Below are 17410 nucleotides of genomic sequence, written 5' to 3' on the forward strand. Positions count from 1 at the left end.
GAAATTATAGTGAATTCAGTCAAGGACATCATGGATTATATTATGGTGATACATGAAAAGACTTAACATATCACCATATTCCAGGTAAATGGTAAATTAGCACATCTGAAAAATTACTACAGGCATATAAACACATTCAATATTGGAATTTATCTGGAATACCACTTGAATCCAATTGGAACTCTATACATTTGGATTAGTGATAAAAAATTTAGGACTATCTGGGATTTAATTCACAATAATAGAAGTTCTTTCTAATTTTGACTTTGTATTTCAGGGAAATAAATTATTTGTTGAATATACAAAACTGGTTGGTTTTCGCTCTTTTCTCTTACTAAGAAAATAGAGTCATTACAGGATAAAAATAAATAAGAAACCAACTGAAATGTCTATTCTTACTAGTTCCACTCCATAATACAATCGTTATTTCACTTTCCAAAACCAAATATCATTATATTTTCATTCTTTAAACATGTACCTGTATGAAAATAATGATTTATTATTATTTCCTCTTAGTGTTTTCTTGTACAGTTTGTTAAGACTAATGCAGTCTAGGTGTGATTCATTCTAAGTGGCCTTGATGATAAGAAATATAATAGATCTTTAACACTCTAATAGTCTCAAACCTTAAAATTTTTGAAAATAAACCTCCTAAAACAACCAAATTATGCCAAGAGACTGTTGTTTTTCAGGAACTTTCATTTAGCAATTGCAAAAAGCTTATACAATCTGTTTTTTTTCTATCAAGTCAAGAGCATATACAAACAAAAGTATCGGCACATTATACATTTGTTCTGTTTAACAGTCCATTATGTAGATAACTGACAGTTTTGTACAAAAACTACTTTTCTTGTATAATAATCTTGCTCTTTGATCTTTTGACATCAATAGTCTTCTTCCTTAGCCCAAGGAGCTATGGTGACTCAGTGGTTTGAGTGCTAGACTTGTGAAAGTGAGAGTGTAGGTTTGAATCCTATTAGTGAAGCAACCTACATGACCTATTAGTGTTACTATGCCATAAAACACCAAACCAAACTAAATCCTCGTCCCTGGTATGACTGAACCACAAAGTTTGCTTCAGGTCTGTGATGTAGAACTAATGTTATTGTGCAGAAAACATTTTATTTCTTTCACTCAAAGTGACCTTGGCATTTGACCATTTGACCCTAAAATCCAAAGGCTTCTTCTTACCCCATATGTAAACCATCCACAAGGTTTGGTCCAGGTAGGTGACAAATAACTAATGTTATTGTGCAGAAACCATTTTTATTCTTCCAGTCAGTCACCTTGACCTTTGGAGCCTGAAATTAATAGTGTTTTTTCCTATCCTAAATGCAAGCCTTCCATCACTTTGGTAACTACAGATGATGATGGACTTAAGTTATTGTGCAGAAACTATACATCTTTCTGTCACAGCAACCTTTGAACTTCTGGACCCTAAACTCAACAGGATTCTTACTTACAGCAGTGCAAATTACCTGCAAGTTCGATACTTTTGATGATGGACAACTTAAGTTTTTGTACAGAAATGATACTGGTAACAGGCAGACAGATGGAAGGACTGACATATCGTAATAAAATAAGCCCATACCTATGGCAGGCATGCACAAACTAATTACAAGAGAGCAAATTAGCAGTACCAACAAGTATATCTGCTTAAATGGCTCTTACACCCCTTCTCCTTTTTTTTGTTTATCTGGAACCACATTGCTCCAAAGAAATACCACTGACTATGACTGAATGATTTTCCGGAAAACCAGCAAAACCTATTTCTTTAGATCCAACAACTAAAGGTGGGCCTTCAGGTCAGGAGAATGGGTTTGGATGGATATTTGTCATAAAATATGATAAAACTTAATATAAAAAATCTGCCACTTTATGGTAATAATAATAATAATAATAATAAAATTTATCCTATTCAAGCCTGCCACATGGATTTAATGTATCATGTTGTTAGTCATCATCAGCTGACAGAACTGATTTTTACTACTGCTAAAACTAAGCTGTTGAGATGATGATGATAATGTGATCATGTATACACATCATCTACATTTGTATATTGCAACGGGTCTTAGTAGTACTTTGTTGCTGATGATGATAATCCCCTACTACTACTATCAATAATGGGACTGCTAAGCAAGAATTGAACAGGCAACCATCCTAATAAGTACCTACCTCTGAACAAACAACTATTATTATAATTTTTGTCACATGAAACAAGGCCACTTGTTCATTGAGATCCACCTGTATGCCTCTGAAGGTCCAATTTTCAAGAAAACGAATGTCTTGTTGCCTTGTGGTATTAAGTACATCTGCTGTCATAACTCAGCATATCCATCTCTCCATGCAGACCATACATCCCCAATTTCAGTCAAATATGACAAAATTCACTTGAGGGCATATTTTACACAAAACATTGGGTATTTACCGGCTGTAGCTTGATGTGAAAAATGTGAACTGATACACTAAAATTCTGTTGGGTAGGATCAAAGCACATGCCTTTCTATTACTGGTGGCAATGAGCATGTCATACTGTCTGACCTCTATCGGAGGGTTGCTTTGGTTATATCACTTATCTGATTGGCATATTGTGTACATGCAAACAGAATAGATAAAAAACTCCAATAGCCAGGTTTATAAAATACTGAAAAGAAACATACATATAACAGTAATTTCACACTGGTATATTTAACAAGCATATAAATAGTTCTGACTCATTATAGTGTAGTCTGTCGAGCCAAAAAAGGGTACTGGGTTATAGGTGAGAAGGTTATATATTTAGTTCAAACAAATCTTTTCCGTCTATGGAAAAGCTCATATAGCTTGTATTTTACTTAGTTTTATCATGTACTGACTCTAAATAAATATTACATGAGTCAGATGAATAAACAGGTTACCTGTTACCTACCTGAACTTAATCATTGAGATGGGTGTATCCTTAGAATCCAATACAGCAATTGCTCTGTGTGGTTCTTCTACTGCCCCTGGAGGCAACTTGGCCTTCTCTTCATCACTCCAAAACTTACACTCATACAGGTAGCCAGCATCAAAACCACCCTGAGATGAACAATGTTAATCAAAATAAATACATTCATATATGTTTGTGATGATAGATCCTATGTTATTATTTTACTTTAATCATGCACATAAATCACAGATCTCAAAAAAGTACTAGAAAAGCAAAAGAACAACCAAGAAACCACTTCAGTAACTATAAAAATATGCAGGCTGGGTAACAATTTGTAACAAAGTATTATGAATACAGTGTGACCACACTATAACATAATGGCTGGGGTCCACATAACCTGGATGTGTTATGTACAAACCATGTTATAACCAACCAGATCAGACAGCTGAAGAAAATGATGCATGTATATTGACAATTTACAATTGTGTAGTACCATCCATGTGTTAAATACTGTACATGTATATGAAATATCCATGAATTTGAGTATAGATCACACGTTATAAAATCCATGTATCAGTCACATCGCATTAGAAAACACAAGTAACACATACATAAAAAATGGTGGTCCTCCCTTGATCTATATCCCACTGTCAACAAACATGTGTCACTAAACGATTCACTACAATATTGTTGCCAGTAGCATGTGGCTATAGTTGTTTACATGCTACATATATGTGTACTTCAACTGGCCTAGATCTGGATCAGGTGGAGACAGCTATCATCTTGCCAAGGCTACTCAGGGGGATGAGGCTATTCATAGGGAAATGAAACAGTTTAATTTGTGAGATGCCCCACTTTCAATTAACTTCATAGCCAGATATCTATGGCTTTGAAAGACTTGAAATTTAATTTGCACTTAATGCCGCCATTGGTAGCAATAGTAAGCATAATCATTTTTCCTGAAAAGGAGGCAACTTTCAATGCAATAATCCATCATATTCCTTTGTTTTTGTTTAAGTTTGGTGCTGTCTTCCTTTGATGAAAGGTTCTTCGTTTTCACTGAAGATTGCAGTCAGCTTGCTGTGATGAAGGGTGTAGGTGTTATTGAAATCACTGATGAAGTCAACATTTGGAGGTTCAAACAAATGTGGCAGCAACATAAAATAATTCTAGGACATTGATTGAGACTAAATTTTTGTTTCATTTGTTTTGTATTTATACAGAATGAATGGTGCTTCAAATGTAATCAACTATGTTTTCTGAATATATTTTTAAAAAAAAACAATTTATCTGTCGTTTGGTGGATTGTTGCAGTTCCCGTTCCTGCTTTGAAAGGTTGATCGATTGTACCTTATCTGGTAGCATGACTATTTGAGTGCATCACAGCATAAACAGATTATGACATAACAATGCATTGTTAAGATGGTTTATCAATATAAACAAGGAATTTGCTCATGTAACAATTGATAGATACCAGTGCATTTTATATCCAAGTTTGCAGCTTCCTTTCATGGTGCCTTTGAATTTCTCCACTCCAGAACCGAGATTGTAAATATAGTTTAAACAGCCAACAATGTTTTCTCAAGAAAAACAATGCTAGATGGTATATTTTGTCACCAATAAGGAAAACAAATCACAATTTGCAATACTGGTGATGCCCAGTGTGGTCCCTGAATACATCTTTTACACATTATTTTTCAAACTTTCTAAAAGAAAAAGTATTTTTTCATGTATGAGAAAAATAAACGTATATGAAATTTCAGGAGCCACACTACAATTGTCTTGTATTAGAATTCATATGTGATCTCTTCCCCAAAATCATAATAAAATTTTTATGTTATTTTTTTGTACTTTTAAGATTTTCTTTTTCATCTTTAAGAAAAATACATGTGAAATTTCAGAAGCCACACCACGAACATATTATATCTGAATTCATGTTATACTGGGGAATGTTACAGCATTTCATTTCAAAATGTGGGCCAATAATGTCTATCTTCCTTTTTCCCACCATTGTGGAGTTTAATTCTCCATCAGAGGTTTCACTTTCTGTCTGGCTTTTTTCCCACCATTGTGGAATCTAATTCTCCATCAGAGGTTTCACTTTCTGTCTGATTTTATTCCCACCATTGTGGAATTTAATTCTCCATGAGAGGTTTCACTTTCTGTCTGGGTTTTTTTCCCACCATTGTGGAATCTAATTCTCCATCAGAGGTTTCACTTTCTGTCTGATTTTTTTCCCACCATTGTGGAGTCTATTTCTCCATGAGAGGTTTCACTTTCTGTCTGGGTTTTTTCCCACCATTGTGGAATCTAATTCTCCATGAGAGGTTTCACTTTCTGTCTTGCTTTTTTCCCACCATTGTGGAGTTTAATTATCCATCAGAGGTTTCACTTTCTGTCTGGCTTTTGTCTCAGTTTTTGTGTTTTGACAGCTTGTTTACCAGAGGCATCATATCTGCAGTAATGTTCATTCCTTTCAAGATCTGAGCATGATATTGGGGTAAAGAAATCAGTTATCCACCATTCTATAAGTACCTACTAATGAAAAATTGCCAAGTTTACAAAAGATAAATGACTCTACATACATAACTGGAAGCATGTGCTTATGAGAATTGCCAAGACTACAAATTTTTCTTTTTAGTAAAAATGATAGTAAAGCAAGAGTTGAAGTTATCTCAATTCATTACATTCATTTGTTTCGTTTTTTCTTCATGAAACTATTTCAATCTGGTAAGATGCTGATCTCATTCTTAAAATCTCAACCCAAAAATATTATGGGATACACCAAATTTATACTATTTCAGGCAATTCAGAGCTCTGCCATATATGAGATTAGGACAATGAGGGAAAATCAATAGTTCAAGCATAGTGACCAGTGAAAGAAAAAAAGGTAATCTGATGATTTTTTTAATTTTCATAAAACAATAACTGAGCAGATAGATGTTTGATGACTGGTTGGCACATCTGTATCAGATGAAAGGTATATTTAAAAAAATATCCCTTTTTCATTTTTGAGTGTCACTTTCTTGGAAAATTAAATGGTTTTTTTTGCAGAATTGGTGTCTATGTGTGTGTAAAAGGAAAGCAAAAAAAGGACATGTCCTAGGAGAAATACTGCACATAACATTAGATGGAAGACCACAACACCCAAGATAATGCTATTCATGGTCATATCAAACAAATATTGCTCAACAAAATCTTTTAATATTTTTTCTAAGCTTCCTTTTCTTTATATGCCACTAGTGAATTTATATTAAAATTTTCAAGTATTGTTTCCAGTAAGACCATCAGCAGAACAATATCATATACTAACCCCTGGTCTCATCATTTCCCTAAATTTGAGTTGTCTCCCTTAACATAACTTTGGACATGAAAGACCAGAGGATATATAATTTGTTATTATCTTTAGTAATTTGATTACAAAGAATAGACATTATGTCAATAACCATGAAGTGTTTGAAATCTCTACAAACCATAAATTAAGAAAACTGCAATATATTTCACATGGAAAGCCAAGTCATAGACAAGTGTTCAATAACAAACCAAAATGTAACCCTAAAACGGGCAAATTTACCAAAAATGCATTTTGCTTGCATTTCACATGTGCTTCATTCTGAATCTGAAAATCAAAATTCAGAATTCTTTTAGTCTGCATTCTGCCTGCATTCCATTCACATTTGCAGTTCATTTATTAACTGGTCCTTTCATGTTTGAAGTCTCATAAATGAATTCTGATTTTTGTATTCACAGCTTCAATTCAGTGTTTCATTTCATTTTCATTTGTTCTGCATTCTCATTTCATTATGTTGTTTTTGTTTCATATGTACAATTACCCATTGAGTGTACCATAAAAACATATGCAGCTTTTTTTGTGAAATTGCGTGAAACAAATTCACAAAAAGCCAGAATGGTATCAAGGGTCCTCTTCAAGCATCAGTGTAGGTATTCAAACAATGTTAACATATACATGTATCTCACTTTAACTCATGAGAAGAAAAAGCAACAATTCTAGCTGGCATTAAGTGTCTATATGACACTGAATTATTAAAACTTTTAAAGACACAAATAAGAACACTGCTATAATTCTAGCCAGCACTAACATTTTAAATAACCATGACAATTCAAAATTTAAATGACCCTGAAAGTGGACCTACCTTAAAAATAAGCTGTCAAGTTTTCCTACAGCATTTCGCTATTCAAAGTAGTATGCCAGATAAAAAATCAGTTGCCTATTATATTTTGGCAATGTCCTCTCAGTGTGTGTGTGTGTGTGTGTGTGTGTGTGTGTGTGTGTGAAATAGAAACCCATATATTCAGACATGGAATAAGTATTCTAAACTATATCTGAAGCTCTAATAATACAATTATGTATCAATAAAGATAAAATGCATGGATACTTCATTACTACAGCATTAATAACATCTGGATTTTGAAAGTTCATACGAAGTCATGTGTTAGCATAGTGAGAATCCCCGAAGCCTTTTAGCCTCTAGTCCTGGACACTCAATTTTCAAAGCTTGGTCCAAAGATTTATATATAATGGCCTCCCAGATTTAGGAGTTAACTTTGTAAAACACTGCAAAAAGGCTCATAACTATATTTAACTTACCACAGAGAGCCAGAACTTCCCCTCTTCTGAGTAGAAACCAGCCAGAATTGGACTGGGCTCTGCTGGGACATATGGCACCCACTCTTCTTCCTCTTGTTTCTTCTCTTCTGAAAGTCAAAGATCAAAGGTCAAATTCAATACCCAAGTGAGAAATTACCTTTATTAATGCACAGAAATAGTTGGGTTTTCCACATAATGTAAGGTGATGGATTACACCAACAGCTACTTGTCAAATAAATTTAGCAGGCAATACTATAATTGGCACTGTTAATTGTCATAATTTTATTATTCGTTACCTTCACCTCTAAGATAACTGTGGCAATCAAGAGATTATTTTTGGCTCTTAACTTTATTAAGGCCAAAAGATATCATTTCCATCATGTAGTTTTACCATTATTCAAGGGTCTGTGATGACATGACATTACATGATAAACCTGTGTGGTTGGTTTCAGAGAGAGAAAAAAACAGGGATGTGGCTTTACACTAATGCCAAGTAATTATATGCACATTAAAACGTCTAAAGAAAACTCAATTTTTGAGACCTGAATTTCATCAGGCAAAATAATCCAGTCCAAGAAAAAGAGATTTTGTCATACTTAAAACTTCCTCTCATCAGATATAAAGCAGACCTGACCAAAAATAATATGGATAGGTGGCTTTGGGATTTGGGGGGAAATGGGAAAAGTAGGCAAAATTCTTGGGTCCAATAAGCCCAAAAAAACACCAAAACAAAAAGAAGTCCAATATTTATCAATTTGCTCATTTGCATGCCAAATAGCTGATCAAAAATGTCTCCTACAAATCAAAACAACTGTTGATATGAAAATCTCTCTGAATCAGAAATGCTTGGATTCAATTCAAAATAACAACAAAGAAAAACTTTCTCTTTTAGAAAACATAATTAGCTCTTCGCCTTCAATGACATCATTAAATTTGAATATATCTTGCTTAATGTCTCCTACAAATTAAAACAACTGTTGATATGAAAGTCTCTCTGAATCAGACATGCTTGGATTCAATTCAAAATAACAACAAAAAAAACTTTCTCTTTTAAAAAACATAATTAGCTCTTGGCCTTCAATGACATCATTAAATGTGAATATATCTTGCTTATTCATTGCTTCTGCATTAAAATATGTATAAAAAAAGAGTTCCTGAATATAAATTTTTTGTAATTTTTAAGATATTCAGACCCCAAGCAAGTAATACAGGAGAAAGGAACAAAGATGTAGCTTTACATGGATTCCCAGAAATGAAGATATTTAAATTAAAAGATATCCAAAGAAAAGAAACACAATTTTCAGACCAGATTCTCTTTATGCAAGAAATTGCCAGTTCCATAAGATCTAAAGCAGATATGACCAACCTTAACACTGGTAGACAAAACTTTGAAAATCTTAGGGTATCTATGGAATGCAAGAAAAAAGGGACAAGCAGGCAAATATCAAGGGTTCAGTAAGCACACAAAAAACCAGTAATACAAATTTCACCCATTTCATGACAAATAGCTAATCCAAAACAACTTCTACTTATCAAAGCAACTGTCAAGTCTCTCTGAGTCAGACAATTCAATGGGAAAAAAACAATAAAACTTTCTCTTGTAGCCCATCTTTATTGAAAATGAAAATAACCTCCTAGCTTCGATGAGATAAGCACATAAATGAGCATATTTTATAGTATCATAGCATCAAGTTATACCCTATGTACTCAAGCATCCAGCTTCAAACAAGACAGATGCTGATTTTCCATCATATTATGGGCTGGAAAATCAGGTTCTGTGATATTTGTTCTACCAATTAATCACAACTGCACTGCAATGTTGGCATATTATGCGAAAGCTGATCTAGATCTATGCAGTCTGCAATTTTATCTGAATTTTATATGAGTAAATATGGTAATTATCATATATCAATCATTACATGGCATTGTAATTGTGAGTAACCTCCTGTCAGTGATGAGATACAAAACATCTCACTTTTGTGTTCAGTACACAACAAATTTATGTAATTCCTGTAACAATAAAATATTCTTCAATCTCCAAGCATCTATTATCAAGGTGAATTTATCTTGTTACATTAATTTTAGACACAATGCATGTAAGTCTAATAGACTTTATTTCGAATGGAGAAATGAAAAAGGGATAAGAAACACTAACCAAACTGAAATGAGTATTAAATTGAAAAGTTATTCATTCAGATAATTAAATGAAATTAAAGAGAAGTTTATAACCTTCTTCTCCATGTTCTGATTCAGTCTCAAGGCCCCGCTCTATCCTCATTCTTCTTTCCTCTTCTTCTTTCTTCTTTCTCTCAATCTCTTCCAAACGCTTCTTTTCCAATTCTTCCTCATGCTAAAAATAATTAATTACATGGACTACATAAATGAGAATTTGGGGTCTATATCCATTTTATTACAAGTGTTATTTCTGTACCAATAAATTCACATGATTCTGAATTTAATATTAGTCAAGCCTTGCAAAGAAAATGGATGGATTACTTCCATTATGGTCTGACATTGGAAAACTTAAACATAAATGTACATGTGTATTTTGAAATTGAAAAATACTCACCACAACAAAGCCAATATAATATTTTCAAACAAATATATAATTACACAAGCTTTATATGCCCTTTAAATTACTACATACAAAATACTAAAATATTAAACAGGGATATTAAATTGCTTCATATCCAGCTATATTTGTATTTACACATGATATTTACAAATAAGTGATACCATAACTATACCTATATGAAAATATGAATTTACCCAAGTCAATATTCTTCTTGTAAAAAAATGTTTAACAATCAGACTCTAACTTTCACTACTATTTGGCATTAGATAAGAATAAACATCAAACAATCTGCTTCCATTTCATCGTTATTAATTTCTGAATTATGATGTTCATAGAGATCAAATTTATTATGAACTTGATTCATGGTAATTTTCTAAAATCTTTCAATTAGTATGGTCAATGTTTAATCTTGGACTTAAATTACTCAGGATTTTCAAATACATATTGATTTTTCAAACAATTTAAGATAGATGTTAACCTCTTTCACTATGGTCTATGTTTAATCTCTGGCTCAAATTATTCAGGATTTTCATACAGAGAACATCTTGATTTTTCAAACCGTTAAGACAGATGTCAACCAATGAGAGATAAATTCTGCATAATCAAGGCAGCCCTTACAGATCAGACAACATATTCATTAAGAGTAAAAGAAATTATCCAATCAAATTCCATCTTCCTATAAGCCTCTACATACACAGTCAAAAACAATGAAGGTCCAATGAGAAAAATGGTGAATTCATTCTACTAATTTTAGAACTTTGATTTCCTTAAATATTTCTATCCAAAGCAATAACTATAAGCATTAGCCCTCCTGAATTATCTTAATCTTTCTTTTCTCTTCAACTCTTCCACCACTTTTAACCTGACATAAGTCTTATGGACTGGTTTCTTGCTATGTTTATATTGCTTTTAAGTCAACTAAAAGTCCCATATGGGTGCATGAGATTGTGGGTCTGGTAAAGGTCTATACGGACAACTGTCTGAGGCTTGCTAAAGTATGGTCAAGTTAATGATTGGCTGATAGGTCAATCAGCATTCCTCATGAAAACTAAGGTCACATATATGCACAATTATTTAAGTTTTGGACTAAACATGTAAACTATGCCTAGGTAATATAGGTTTCACTTCTGCATGAAAATCTTGCAACCTTCACTGTTGCACTATTACTCATAATTTACCCACTTATTTACATGTACATTCTACTATCTCTTAAGTACATTATAAATATGTTTGCATTTATTGCTTATGCAAAAATAGTGTTGACAGATTTTTACCAATGGTGTATTTTTTGGATAGAAGGAAAAGAAAGAAAATAAAACAAGGGACGCCTAGCGGTAACAATTATATGTGTGACCTTTATGAGATTCTCTGTTGGCATAGAGCTCTCAAGTCATACATGAGTCTGGCTGAATGAGACTCACTTATTTTTACATTTAAAAAAAATATATTTGATGTACCAGTCAATCATACTGAGCTTAGGTACTTTTGTTTCCTAAATGTGTCCACATAAAACAGTCATCAAAAATTTTATCCCATAAAATATTGAATGTCTAGAATTTCATCAATATATTTTACAATGCTGAGTTTTAATAAACTTTTTCAAAATAATTCTGTAAAATCTGGAATGGCTGATGACTTTGTAAAGTGTATGTCAGAAACCATACTCATTTTGTTTGACTTTTAAAGTGAACCCACATTATTTCATATACATGGTCACAAATTTGGAGTCAAATAAAATGTGCTGACAATGAATAGCCATTAGTTATAAAAAGTAAAGAGGCCCAAGTGGGTCTGACATTGCTTACCTGTGTATTTGACATATGTAAGTTTGTGCAATCAAATTTATATGTGCAAGAAAATATGAAGTGGAATGAAAAGATTGGAACACTATACATACTGTCCATTGGGGGAGATGTTTAGTTGGATTAAGATTTCATTTTTTTGCTCATTTTCACTCTCTTTTTACCAAAAGTGAATCATGGCTGCATAACTAAATTTGATTCTTCTGAGAAAAGACATTGATAGTATTACTCAATAACAAATGTTAAATGTTAGACATTCATTCTCTTTATAATTACTTAAATAATTTTTGTTTGATACAACCTGCTGTAAATTTGAACTGACAATGGTTAATGAACAGTACACAATGGTAGCCACTATAAAATCATGCTTTCAAGTATATGACTAGCAGATGCTTAGAAATACTGGGGGAAACAGTAAGCATCTAAATGAACATGTCTAATACTGTTACCAGTGAATGAAAATGATACGATTTTGTCACAACATTCAGAAAATCTAGAACATTTGTTTGCTGCTGCATTTAAAATTCTTTATTTGTTCATGAACAAAAACTGTCTAGGGTTAGCATCCAGAAAATTAAATTTGGAAATGTTTCATAAGAAACGTATATTGGGTTATTATTTGGGGTTTGTTTTGTTTTTCTTAAATACAAAAAAAAAGATTTCAAATAATTTGCAATTAATGGTATTTAATACATGAAATGATAAAAAAAACACAAATACTTCAGACATTTTAAAATGAAGATCTCATTTTTGAAAGTGTTTCATAGCTTGAGTTTGTTTGTTGAGTCATGAGAATAATGTGCCATTATGAGTTCTTTTTGTGCATCATGGATGCAGAGACTGCATGCAGTTTGAATGGTCCAAGCACAAATTAGATTCTAAGGTTTTTAAAATCCCCAAATACCTTACTTACTGTGGTTTCTTGCCATTGGTATGCATCTTTTCAGACACACACAATCAACACCTGGTTTGACTGGGTATCTTTTAGAACAAAACAGAAACATATTTATGCAGAAATGTTTTCTTTCAAATATCGTTAAATTCAGTTAAGCAGTTCATGCTAGAAGTTATTCAAACACTTGATTTTTTTTTTTAACAGCAGCCATATCTGATAGTAGATGGGCATCAATGGAAGAAATCTGAAACAGTTTCATAGCAGGATGTTTCTGTCAAATTTGGTCAGATTATGTTGAGTAGTTTTGAAAATATGTCACTGAAGGTTTTTCTTTGAGTTAATAGCAGCCCTATATGATACAACAGGCATCGTTTTAAAAAATTGTTAAGAACTTCAAGCCAGAGTGCTTTCTGTTAAATTTGGTCAAATTCTGTTGAATAATTCTTGAGAAGAAACTGTTTCAAGTTTATTTTAATTTTAGTAACTGCAGCCATATTTGATTACAGATCAGTATCATTTTAACAAATCTGAAAGAGGTTTAAGCAAGGACACTGTCAAATCTGGTCAAATTTTGTTGGGTGGTTTTTAAGAATATGTAAATAGTAACTGTGAACAGAGAATATGTTATGGACAGCGCACAACAGACAATACACAACAGACAATGCTATGGACAATGCACAACCGACAATGCAAGAGAAAGGACCATATCATTAGCTCTCTTGGCTTTTTGTCCAGTTAATATAATATACAAAGATTGAACTATCTCAAATTTAAAAAAGTATTTTATTACCCTATTTACTGTATATATTGGGACATGAAAAAATCTTTTTTTTCTCCTGTCTTGAAACTTTTATTCACCTAGGTCATATGTCCAAAGACTTTAAAAATAATGAAATAAATTTGTGTCATGGCCCCACACGTTGAAATAAAAGAGATAAACAAAATGCTTATCTGATAATAAATGAAACTAACTTTATATTGTTATCATTTATTCTTTTTTTTTCATCATGAGCATTACAGAATAAAATATATCCACAAACTCTGTATATGTAGCATAGGAATCCATACTGTAGCATGTATCTCTATATCCGATAACACATAACATTGAGAAACAAATCATGTTTGGTTGTATTCAAAGGTTTGAATATGTTATCCAACTGAAAACTGGATCCAACAAAATCGCAAATGAGATGGAAATAATCAACTGATTGCTTTAAGACATCTGCCAGTCATGCATGACATGGTGTTAGGTGCAAAATAACCAAGACTGAATTACATCCAGGTCAACTATATTACAGTATCTTGCAAATAAAAATTATTATTTGAAAATACATTCACTTGAGTACAAGTGACAGTCATTTCGCTAGCACAGGTTACAAAACGTATTATTAAAGCAAGTTATTGCTGTGTATACTATTTACCCACAAAAATCAATGTCTGTTTGTATTAATTATAACTACAGATGCCAAGCAAATAGAAGCCCAAGGGGTGGATAAACACAACTGGCAAGGGAGCAGTAAACTCACTGTTTGAACTTACTGACAGGACATAAAAGACAATGGTTAATTTTATTACAAAGCAAGCCAACCTCAGAAGCCGACTTTGGATTCCTTTAAGTGTGCCAATTTTTTTTTTAATACAAAGTCAGCTTATATATGGAAGCTAACTTTGGTTCCTTTTCCCTGATATTCACAGGAATTTTGAAAATAATTTGAAAGAATGGAACTTGCACAGACATCAATGACCCAGCATCACCCAGAAGGTTTGGAGAAAATAAAATCATTTGATAAATTCATGAAGGCCAGAAGAGAAGATGATGATTTTTCTGACAACATGATCATTAACATGGATGAAATTCTAGTGTACTTTGATCTCACTGCTGGATGGACTGACGATTAGATGGGGGTTAAAAGTGTGAGAATTAGCATGATTGGTGCAGATTAATAAAATCTGACTTTTGTCCTTACAGTTTCCGCTTCAGGAGATGTGTTGCCTCCAAAAGATAATTTTTTTCATGGCATGAGAAAGCTAAACAAATATTCATTCACCGAAAGAATGGATCGTATATGTCCAGGGTTGTGTTAGCGAGATGATACTGCAGTGGATTAAAAGGTTTCATCTCAAGTGCACAGTCTTACATTTATTTAAATAAAATTTCAATTGCAGTGCATTTTCCAACATGTAATTTTCAAATGATTTATAAGGTGTCCCATAACTTACCATTCAAAAAAACCCTGACGAGTCCCAGATCATACAGTGCACAAAAAATTAGTTTAAAAATTAATTTATGGTGTCCCATCAAATACAGTGTCCCAACATATACATTAAATACCGTAAGTAGAAATTCACAAAATCTGACATTACTATAAAGTCATTCCAGTGTTTTTCTATCACAACACAATCATATTTACCCGCAGCCTGGATTTGATGCTGTGGAACTTGAAATGTCTCATCGGAAGTCTCGTAATCTTGTAAGAGTGAGAAGTGTCAAATTTTCCATACTCTGGTGAATCTACCTCCACAACATTACCCCCAGCACAGAATACTAGTACATTTGTTCTTGACTGAAATGAAGTTTTAAAATGTGAATATTTTAACATGGATTAGATAAATAGTACTGGTCACAAGTTTGTGCAAGAAAATCACATTAATGGAGTTAGGAAATGTTGTAGAGTGTAATTACTGAGTGTAATGTGCGAATAAGATTTGAAAATGAATGATACTGTTACATATATATAGAGAAAAAACATTAGCTTCAAATCATACTAATCTGAAATTATCTTATAAGTATCTAAAACACTATCTACACTGGTATAATATACAATACATAAGCTATTATCACAGTAAAAATACTGTATTGACCAGCTTGAACCCAGATTTCTCACTGCATAGTGTGTTGGAATATCAGGCTACTGTATTTATCATTGCACAGCATCAACCCAGATTTCTTATTGTATAATGCATTGGAAGATCAGGTTATATGCTATTTGTTCAATATTAAAAGCAGAATGACCAGTGTAGGCCCTGATCAGCCAGAATAGTATGTGATGGCTGATCCAAGTCTATCCTGATTGCAACTGGGTACACAATACATGCTAGACAAATATGGTGTGTAATATAACACAAACTATTGAAATTTTTTACCTCAACAGCTGTTATCAAGATAAAACAAAAGCATTTAAATTCCACTTTATAAAATTATTTTTCTGAAATAAAGGTATTATTTGGGATCCTATTTAATGGACTCAGGGTGCAAGAGATGAAAAATCCCTATCCCAACTTGCCTGGACAACTAAGAATACTTCATGTATTAACCAATTTTTAAAAAGAAAAATGAATAAAACATTTAATATTACGACCATTTCACCAGCATCATCACTGCTGGATTAATACGTCCCAACTGGAGTTGTTGCCCCTGGGATGCATATTATCAAGCAAGATGGGTAGTTTGACAAGAAAAAAAGAAAAAAATATCAGTGCACTCTTTTCAAGGATATCTTTCAGAAGATGTGGACACACAGCACTGACAGACCAGAGAAAAACATTTTGATGAACACTTTATTTTCTTACTAAGGAAGACTAAAATTACTTATTAGGTTACAAAAATATTCTCCTAAGCTTTTGTGCTGACTTACAAATTTATCTGGAGACCACTGGATTTGATGGACGGAAGCTGGCATTTCCAGAAAACCGATTGGCTCATAAGTTTTCCCAATCTTCATGAAGAAAATTGTCCCATCTTCAGACTGTAGAATGAAAGGAGAATTGATACTATAAATTTCCTTTTTTCATAGGGTACACACATTTTTGGGATTTATTTGGTTCCTTAAAACAACAAATTCAAAGACACAATGATTTATGAATTAAGACAGTTGGGCCTCTTGCCCCATCAGATTGAGGTGTACCATCAAATTACAGTAACATAATAAATGTAATTTGTCAATGCCATAAATATTCATTTTATCAAATACAGTAAGTAAATATGAGTCCATGAACAATATCTCTACATAAGTCACTTTCTCTTCTAATGGTTCAGACTTAGAAAATCAAAAGGATTCTTTCGTTACTTTAAAACATCATAGAAGGGATGGTTTTTAAACATTTTGTGCAAGAGATATATGCAGCTGCAAGAATTTTGCATACACAGTCATAATTTCTAATTATATACTTAAAGAATACACAGTCTTACTTTCTAATGATATGCTTAAATCTTATCTATACAAATTTTTTAGTGTATTTAAAGAAACTTGGCATAATGACATACAACACCGTCTTTCCTCTTTAGCTTACACAATTGTCAAACTCCTATTTTCAACAATTACTCCTTGACATAAGCCTCCTTCTAATCCTTTGGCTGCAGTCTAGTGTTTTTAAGTATTGGAGCATGTGCATTTCCTTCTGCGTGTATGTTATACAACTCGAAAAAGTGAGTGGATTTATCAAAGTTTCCAGAGGAGCTCCAATCTTACTGTAGAAGGCAAGTTTTATAGTACAAGGTGGATAAAATCTGCTGACAATAATGCAAAAATTTAATTTATCCCTGTTGACTGAACAACTTGCAAGCCAAACTGTAATGAAAGTATACCATAATTTCATTATAAGTTTTAGTTAAGCAAGAATG

The 17410-nt window shown here is 32.7% G+C and overlaps 1 protein-coding gene across 2 annotated transcripts in view; it reads right to left on the reverse strand.

Moving 5' to 3' along the window:
* Positions 1 to 17410, reverse strand: part of LOC149794343 (cilia- and flagella-associated protein 44-like) — a 108068-nt gene that overhangs the window by 61776 nt on the left and 28882 nt on the right. For both annotated transcript variants that reach the window (XM_089968493.1, XM_089968492.1), the window contains 5 exons: positions 16425 to 16535; positions 15201 to 15353; positions 9747 to 9867; positions 7518 to 7624; positions 2909 to 3057 (listed from right to left, as the gene is read on the reverse strand). In XM_089968493.1, coding sequence (XP_089824619.1) covers positions 2909 to 3057; positions 7518 to 7624; positions 9747 to 9867; positions 15201 to 15353; positions 16425 to 16535 — 641 coding nt within the window. The remainder of the gene's footprint in view (positions 1 to 2908; positions 3058 to 7517; positions 7625 to 9746; positions 9868 to 15200; positions 15354 to 16424; positions 16536 to 17410) is intronic.

This window comes from Sinohyriopsis cumingii, chromosome 8, assembly GCF_028554795.1.
Source record: "Sinohyriopsis cumingii isolate HCF-2022 chromosome 8, ASM2855479v2, whole genome shotgun sequence".
Lineage (NCBI taxonomy): Eukaryota > Metazoa > Mollusca > Bivalvia > Unionida > Unionidae > Sinohyriopsis > Sinohyriopsis cumingii.